This window comes from Argiope bruennichi, chromosome 10 (assembly GCF_947563725.1).
Source record: "Argiope bruennichi chromosome 10, qqArgBrue1.1, whole genome shotgun sequence".
Lineage (NCBI taxonomy): Eukaryota > Metazoa > Arthropoda > Arachnida > Araneae > Araneidae > Argiope > Argiope bruennichi.
The window spans coordinates 108,974,124-108,983,069 of record NC_079160.1 but is presented as its reverse complement, the minus strand read 5'-3'; the positions used below and the strand labels follow the sequence as shown (position 1 = coordinate 108,983,069).

Sequence of the window (8,946 nt, the reverse complement as noted above, 5' to 3'; positions counted from 1 at the left end):
AAAAATTAAAAAATAGGTCATTTATTACCGATTTAAAATAAGAGTTTTTCTTTCATCATTGTTAATCAAAATCAAAAATTAATGTTAGAATTATTTTTTTAATGAAATTGTCTTTTCATATAAGATTTTCGTATGGAATGTATATAAATAAGTCTATATATATATATATTGCAAAATTATGTGCCTCCTTTTATTTTTTCCAATTTTTTTTTTATTTCTTTAAATCTTTAAATCATAATTTTATAAAGACTATAAAACAATGGCGATTTTATTATATTTGAGATTATTAACTGTGAGAGTATTTCATTATGAAATGCCATCCTTTTATATTTATTTCATTTTCAATAAAATCACAAGAAAGCTAGAAACGTGGAATTTTCAGGTATGACTGAACAGAATAGATATTTAACAAAAGGAGTAAGGTGGGTTGCTTCAGCCGATTTTTTTGCCGATGTTCACTGCCAAATCGACGACTTGGTAGTGAAAAGGGTTGTGGCAAGCGCAGCGTTCTCTCTTTTTCCCCTTTTCGTCCACCACGTATTGGCATTTGCACTTATACTGGAAGAGCGTCCCTTTGCAGCAATTCTGCTTGTCGTGGGTGCACTCGTGGTGCTTCTCGATGCACTTCTTGTCCTCCTTCCTGAAAAGGAACAATTCTCTCTCGTAAGTGCGTTTTACTACCTCTAAGAGAAAGAGATAAACTATCGACACTTTCAATTATTTGCATGAAATTGTGTCTGTCCATAAATTTTGAGTAATTTTCTGTTGCATACGAAAACTGGATTGAAAATTTACAAGGGCTTTCTTAAATATAATTCTTTGATAAAGAAAATGAGTAGCAAACGATTTAAAGATAGTTGAATTGGAAATTGCAAAATTCTAAGTGTTTATTAATAGTCATTCCTTACAAATATTTACTAAAAAAACAATTAAAAAGTGACATGCTCAAATATTCTTTATTAAAAATACTGTGATCTATTTCACTATTAATTTACCTATTGTTAGGAGGAAGCTCTGAAGCGAGAATACTTCGTGATTAGACTGTGTGGCTTCTGATTTAATAATGCACCTTCTTATTTCGCGAAAACGCGATTATATATATATTTTTTTTTAATGTGAATGCACTGATAGATTTTTCAAATTTTTTTTATTTTTCATTGAATTAAAATTTGTAACTTAATAGTGATTTTTTCGACATAGTTATTATTATTGCAAAATTAAAATATTTTCTTTAAAAAAAATCTTTTGATTTTTCAAAATTTATGTTGTAAAAATTTGTGTGAGAAAGGAAACGAAAGTCAGAAAAAAATTTAACTGAAGAAAGTAACTGAAGTATAAAATTTTCAGCGAATTTTTTCCGATGTTAAACGCTTTTTTTTTTTTTTTTTATGTTTCATTTCTACAAACTGAGCTGATGTGTCTTTCCAAAAGCAGATTTTCTCTTCAAATATTTTGCTAAAGTAAATAAAAAAAACAATGATTATCTATACTTATAATAAAGCTCAATGTGTGTGTGTGTTGGCGCTCTACAGGCCAGGTCATTTGACATACAGCTATCATATTTGGTACATGTGTACCTTAGAGGTCGGGAATGTGCACCTGGGGTCCCTTTTTTGAAATTTTAATTAGAATTTTAATTATTAATTAAAAACTAACTTTCCCGCCAAAAAAATCTTCCATTTTCCCCACCGCCAACTTTTCCGCCAAAAAAATCTTCCATTTTCCCAACCGCCAAATGAGTAAGGCTTCAGTTTTTTTTTCTCCCAACAGTAATGAGGCTAGGGTTAATATTTTTCGGCGGATTATTTCAAACGATTCTGTTTATTTTCTAAATGTTTTATGCATTTAAAATAAAACATTGTTAATTAATCCATGTTTCAGATTCATTCTGAAGTACTTTTGAATTAAAATAACACAGAATAAATTAAATTAAAAATGTATAATCTCCTTAGCGTTACCCCAACTGGCGTAGAAAAATTCACGCAGTTGCGTTACCGTAAATAGCGAAGAAAATTCACGCCTGCGCATTGTGTTCTGATTGTTGCCATGACAACCATTATCAACGGATGATTTCAATTATTTTTAGGTTAGTTGCGTGCTTTTGTAAGTAAATTGTATTTATGTTAGTTCTATATTTTTTGTATATGCTTCTAGTTTTAAGTACATTGTTTTTTAAGTAGTTTTTTTAAACCTGTTTTCGACCGATTATTTTAAACGATTCATTTTATTTTCTTAGTGTTTGATGCATTTAAAATTAAACATTGTTAATGAATCGATCTGTTCCTGATGAATCTGAGAAAATTTTGTTGACAAATTCTTGAGATATTACATAAATTAAGAAAGATATTCTTTAGTGCCCATAAAGTTTAAACGCTCAGTGACTCTATTATCAGTAATCATATTATTAAAAAAAATGCTTTGTTTCAGTAAAAAATATTATTATATTAATTGCAGATTAATCATTTACACTTTAATTTAAAGCATAAATTCTACGAGAGGTAACAGAAAATTAGAGAGATACATATCACGTTATGACTGAAGGCCTTTATAATATTATGAGTGAATTATATGACTATCAAAATTTGAAGCTTTAAAATATTTTGCTGAAGAATCTATTAAAGTTGGAATTGCGTAAAATAATTAATGGTACGACCGGAGTTTAACCCCCTGCTTCCCGCAATTTTTAAAAATCGCCAACAACGGCCTTGCGAAATGTTCAAAAGCAAAGGAGCAGATGTTCAATTATAGTGCATAATAAAGATTGCCAGCTTTGGCGCGTTATCGTAACTTGGCGAAGAAGGGGGTTAAACTCCGGTTCAACCTATTTAATTATTAAAATTTAAACGAACATTAAGATTCGCGAACCTGTTGTTCGCCAAAGGCGGCTAGTTAGTTAATAAAACAATGACTAGAAATGAATATTGAGAAGAAATTCTTGTCTTATCATATTGCAATTCATTTTTCATCGACATTATTTGAAGTTCAGACTACTGAAGCCGAAAAATTTATGCTCATGTGAAAATGCCAGGACCAGAATCAATTTCTGAATCTACTGTGCATCTTGTAAAAATTAAAATTGCACATGATCACGCAGGGTAAAAAAACAACGAGTAATTATGCTAAACGGCATACGAAAGCACCTGTCGTCACAACCTCTATAATCAGAGCCATTGTTTCTGATCAAACTCTGAAAGCTACACCACATTAATTGCCATATGCTTCTTCTTTTTTAGAAAGGCAAATATCTTACCTGTATTCATCTTTAGATAAAGACATCCTACTTTCGGCAGCATCCAATTCATCTAACGATTCACTTAAAGGAAACGTTTCCTCATCAGCTATAAAAAATAATAAGATACCGTTATATACAATTATGTGCTATCACCATTTTTTTTTTTAATATTTACTATAAAAATGATTCAAAATTTTTCAACATAGTTGCAAACAGAATGCTAACTGCCAGACCTAAACTATCACATCTGGCATCACATTCTTCAGACACTAATATTTTAAATAAAAAGAGTTGCACTCCAATCAACTAAATCAATCACCTAAACGGACTAATTTATGAAATTTTAATATCATTCTTTGATTTTAAAAAAATGGGAAATTTTAGACCACTTAATAGACAGTCTCAAAGAAGATACGTTAGGGTTTCTAGAGAGTGAATGGCCTGTGATTATGAAAATGTTCATTGTTATAAAACGGTAATATAAAAATGTCATAAATCGGTCAGATTTTATAGCAGAAGATAGAAACTATTTATTTATTTAAAAGTTGAAGTGTCAATTATTTCGCAGAATATGATCCCTTAGTAACAAAAGATTGTCTAAAATTTAAACTTCATAATTTTTTTCAAAAGTACATTTATTGACTGAAATAAAATAAAATAGTTTTGTTTTCAGCATTTAAACCTTTTGAAAGTGAAATAGAAACCTATAAAAACTGAACTTTACGAGAGAACTGAATTCTGAGAGAAACTTTTGTTGAATAATTCTTTGAGACATTATATAAATTATAAAAACTATTCTGTAATGGACATAAAACTTCATTGACGAACGACTATGCTTTTCATTTGCATATTTAAAAAAAAAAGTTGGTGTCACTAAAAAATATTTTTATTTTAACTGCAGTTTAATGTTTCCCCTTTAATTTAAAGTTGAAATTTTATTGGCGCTGACAGAAAATTAGAGAGAGAGGGAGATACGTTGTAGAATGAACAGGACAGCTGAAAGCCTACATATTAGTATGACTAAGTTACTGAACTGTCGAAATTTGAAGTTTAAAATATTTTGCTGAAAACCCTATTATGAAACCAAGTTGCATCAAATATTTAATTGAAAATTTGATTGTGCATTTATACTGGCGAACCAGCTGATCGACAAAGGCGGCTAGTCTACTATAAATTACTGAACGTGCAAATTAAAAAATGTACATGCAACAAAATAAAAACGGAATTAAAATTCCTGTCTTGGTGCTCATGTCTAAGGGAAGCTCACACGGCAAGATCCACTCCATAGTAAACCATATTCATAAATACCAAGACCTCTTCAAGACTATACGATAGCTGAGACCAAAATGCCACATGTCAAAATCAGCCGAAATTATAACTTCAAAAGTCCCTCAAAAGTGCAGTTCTCACGAAGGAAATCAAAACCACAGAAGGACGTTACAGATTTCTAACTCTTCAGTGATTATTTATATACTTATACATGTCATACAGTTGTTCTCAATGTAATTTATCAATTTTTTCAGTTAGTAATCTCGTTTCCCTATAAATTGAACCTATAGTGACCATTTGTTTAAGTATCCTTATCCCCTCTATTCGGTTATTACGTCACCAAAAAATTAAATACAGTCGTGTAGGATTTGACACCGATGGCATTCTCTTTGGAGAACCCTGGATGGTCTGTCATCTCTTTCTTTCTACCAACAATTTCTTTCTTTCTTCCTTTTTTTTTCTTTTTTTTTTTTTCCTTCCATCTTGTGCTCATCCAATTGGTTAGATAATTTAGTGTTATAGGCACCGGGGGCACAGGATGCCGTAATGTTATGTCTAAGGGAAGCAATTTCTTAAATATAAAATTTAACATTGGCCAAAGTAAGCGATTGAGTGTTTTGAGGGATGTGTTTGAATTTCAACATAACATTCAAAACAGATGGTGTGCAAAATTACATGTTCAAAAAAACTGTAAGATATTGAAATTAATATATTTACACTATATTTTACAGTTACAGACTTTATTTTACAGTTCCTTAATTAGCAAATCGGAACTTGTATAAAACTGTAAACAGCTGTAAAAATGTTCCATAAATAGTCTCAAACGTTCTTATGACGGTTTGTTTACATTTGATTGTTGCCATTCGACAGTGAGTAATAAGAGAGGTTTTCGTGACACGTACATTAACAGTTTTATGTACATAAATTGCTTCATGCTTATTAAAAGTTCTTATTCATGTTGAGCATTTGTGTATCAAGAGCAGATTTTTTAAAAAGTGCACACATTTAGTATATTAAATTCAATAAATTATATGCTATTTTGTAACTTATGACATTTATTGGATGATTGTAAATAGATATTAAAACTTACCTGTTTCAGCTGTAGCACAGACCAATAAGAACAGAAAGATCACCACGCAAGGAACAGCAAATCTCATTTTTATTATATTTTCCATAAGAGAATTGTTAGATGCGATTGAGAATCAACGTATGCGTCGAACGGTCTGTAAATATAAAATGATGGTTTTAATTCTAGATTAAAGCAAAAAATATGATTACAGTTTAATAAAACTTGTTTTTCTTTGTATTATATTGATGTATATATTTGTATATTTATATTGATGGTTGGCCAAGTTGGTCATTAGATTATTTTGATACAATAGACACCAATGGCACCACTGTGCAACAAACGCAGTGGACGTAAATTGTATTTAAATGCAGAGCTTAAGCTTCTGAAAAATGTAAAACTTTGAAAGGACACAGATAACTGTACATTATGAAAAAATAAAGCATAATCAGAAAACAAAGTTAAAACGCATTAAGTGCAGGAGTTAAACCGAGCAGCTTTCGAAAAATTAAACAAATTTGAGTGATGCTTCTCACTCAAATCTTTCAAGTTAGAGATGACAAATATGTTGAGACTGAATATGGCTAGACTGAAGAAAAGGGCATTCAAAGAATATACTTCACAGTACACATAGATAGACTGTTTATTGGTGAACTAGCCCATATAAATTTCATTCTAAAATATTCTCTTATTTCATGATCCGTTTCCAGTTTTTCTATTTAATTAATTCAACAGAAACTTGTAAAAAGACCGAAAGCTGAACTTTCATCTGAGTGAAGGGATAAAAAATGACAAGCCTAGCGAATTCTTCTAAAAGATCCCTATGATTCCCTTGATCCCGGGATGGAAATAAAACGAAGTTAAAAATTCAAAGTGCCATCTTCTCTCTCTTCGGACATAATTCTACTTCAAAAATAATATATATATATATATATATATATATATATATATAGTGATTACTTCTGAAAATATTAACTCATCTAAAAATTGTTAACTCCTAAATATTAAAAACACATTTTATATTAACCTAAAATTCAAATATTAAATTTTTCAATGACATATTTAATTGCCCAATCGTCCCCAACATTAACAAATTTTTACAGATAATTCTAGGTATGATTTGCAACCGAAGTTTCATTTGTTGAAAGTCAGATCAGATTTATTTCCGTGCTTCACCGAACCTTTGAATCATTCGTTTCTCTTCTGTTGGAGAAGATTGACTGTTTTTCTCAGATAAATGAGTATTTTACTTTACTCTTAAGCAAATCCTCCAGTCACGAAATGAGGACGAGAAGCCTCCGGCATGGGCGATGGCTCTCGCCATTCCGGAGGGTACATGAAAAGGTGGGGATTTGGGTCTTCACATCGAGGACGGTGCGTACTTCCTTACGGAAGAGTTGTACTGTGGCCGGTGATGGCCATTAGGACTCAACCACAGTTCCCGCCAGTGTTGTTGTAGCGGCAGCCCATACATTCAGTATTTATTATCCGTGTGCATTCGGGCGGGTCAGAAAACAATGAAAAGACACTATAAAGGATTATAATGTGCTGCCGTTTCTTTCAATCAGAAATGTAAAATAAGATTTGTGACTTTCAAAATACAGGAAAATTGAATTTAGGAATTGGATAAGCAAATGAACTCCAGTGCCATTATATTTTCTCACACTATTACAAATATGGAGCTTCGAAGGTTATTAGGTTTCAAAAAAGTTTCTTCAAGGTAAAAAAAAAGACAGGATGAAGTTCTCCATTCCTTGATTGATGAAGTCATCCATTCCTTGAATTTCGCAACTCATCTCACGATCACCCTCATCCTCATACGGATGAAATTAGAGACTAGGACTGTCTGATACGCCACTGGATAAGGGAATAAAGTTCTTGTGAACTGCATTTTCAAAGCTTTAATATTAGTTAGTGTTTAGATTAGTTCTAGTGTAAGAGTTTCAGTGCACTGTTTAGGGATTGCTCAATATCAGAAGACGCCTTTTCAGGGCATTTAGAAGAGGTCTCATATTTTATTCAATTTGTGCATAAACAATTTCAGCAAATTGTTTTTTGAAACGCGGACATAAACGAAAACTTCAGCTGTTTGTGTTAGGAATTTTCGTCTTGCTTCAGGATATCGCATGTTTTTATTTTAGATGTAGTTGATTATTTTTCAGGTTTCTAGTGAGACAGGAGAAAAAATAGGATTTATAATTTTAAAGCAGGTCAAGTATTTTTTCTATGAAACTCATAATTGGCTATCTTGACCTTTTATTGCATAACAAGAAAAAGTGGCAGTTCTGCGGCAATTTGCTTTAGATTCGCGAAAGTGCTGGACACTGAAAGCAACTTAATGAACTTGATATGAAATATTCCTCTTGTAATTTTATATTACCTGCATAAATTCAAGCTATGTTGAAGCTGCTGCATAAATTCAAACTTACTATGCTGCATAAATTCAAACTTTGTTTAAAACCCACTAGAGATGACTTCTTTTTTTACGATATGAGGAAAAAATCAAGCCAGACGGTACGAACCACTGCAAAGACTAACAAAGTATGGTAGCCATTGGTTCTGAAATTCCCACCTTCAGGTACTCTTACCATACTGTGAATCGAAACCTGTATACGGAGAGTCACTTTCGGGGAAACCTGTATACAGAGTGTCACTTTCGGGGACACTGATCAATAAGAACGGTGTTCTCTTAAGGAAAAGACCCAATGTGTGACTTTTTCATTTAAACTTTAAGACACGAACGATGAGGACAGACAACTGCCAATGAAAACGATATGCTGGGGACGACTGCCTGGATTGCATCGGGCTGCTCACACGCAGGACTTCGGATATCCAAAAGAAACAGAATGCAAACAGAGAAACAACGGCTTCTCGTGGAGAACTCTTTCACTTGTCACCGAGGGAAGGAGGAGAAAGCAAACAGCCCCAGCTAGAAAGAAAGATAAAACTAAAAGGAGAAAAGACCCTTTGGAACCAGCCGCGTATAAATCGAAGGGCCAAGGCTTCTTCGAGACGTAGAAGTCCTGGTGCTCGTCTTAGAGGTAAGCTTGATGATGAAATATTTATGTATTTATGCTCCATTTCGAATAAAAAAGGGAGCATAAATACATTTCATGTGAATAACAAATCCATAAAAGAGATGTATGATCATTTATCCTTAAGAAACACAGATAGAGACTACAGAATGAAAAGAAAAATGTCAACAACATAACTTTTTTTTAAATCTTGTAACTCGAATCATAGTATATACTCAATATGTTTTGTGCATCAGAAATAAGTAAATAATTATTAAAAATGAGAGTTTTCAAGAATTAGTCTTAAAAAATACTAATTTTTGTAATGGTACAAAAGAACTTTTCCATTAATAAGTAACCACATA

At 31.9% G+C, this 8,946-nt stretch overlaps 1 protein-coding gene across 1 annotated transcript; it reads right to left on the bottom strand.

Annotated features, from left to right (window-relative positions):
• Positions 1-301: 301 nt before the first annotated feature.
• LOC129987718 (toxin CSTX-11-like) lies at positions 302-4,518 on the bottom strand. The gene is made up of 3 exons (XM_056095664.1): positions 4,500-4,518; positions 3,251-3,338; positions 302-640 (listed from the first exon to the last, which is right to left on the bottom strand). Exons 1-3 carry the CDS (start codon positions 4,516-4,518, stop codon positions 433-435), a joined length of 315 nt encoding a protein of 104 aa, XP_055951639.1. The 3' UTR covers positions 302-432.
• Positions 4,519-8,946: the final 4,428 nt, after the last annotated feature.

What these genes read in the sequence shown, in the direction of transcription:
- LOC129987718 (XM_056095664.1), bottom strand. An exon ending in TTATCTAAAGATGAATACAG is followed by an intron (nt 641 to 3,250) that starts GTAAGATATTTG and finishes GTTCCTTTTCAG; the next exon opens with GAAGGAGGACAAGAAGTGCA.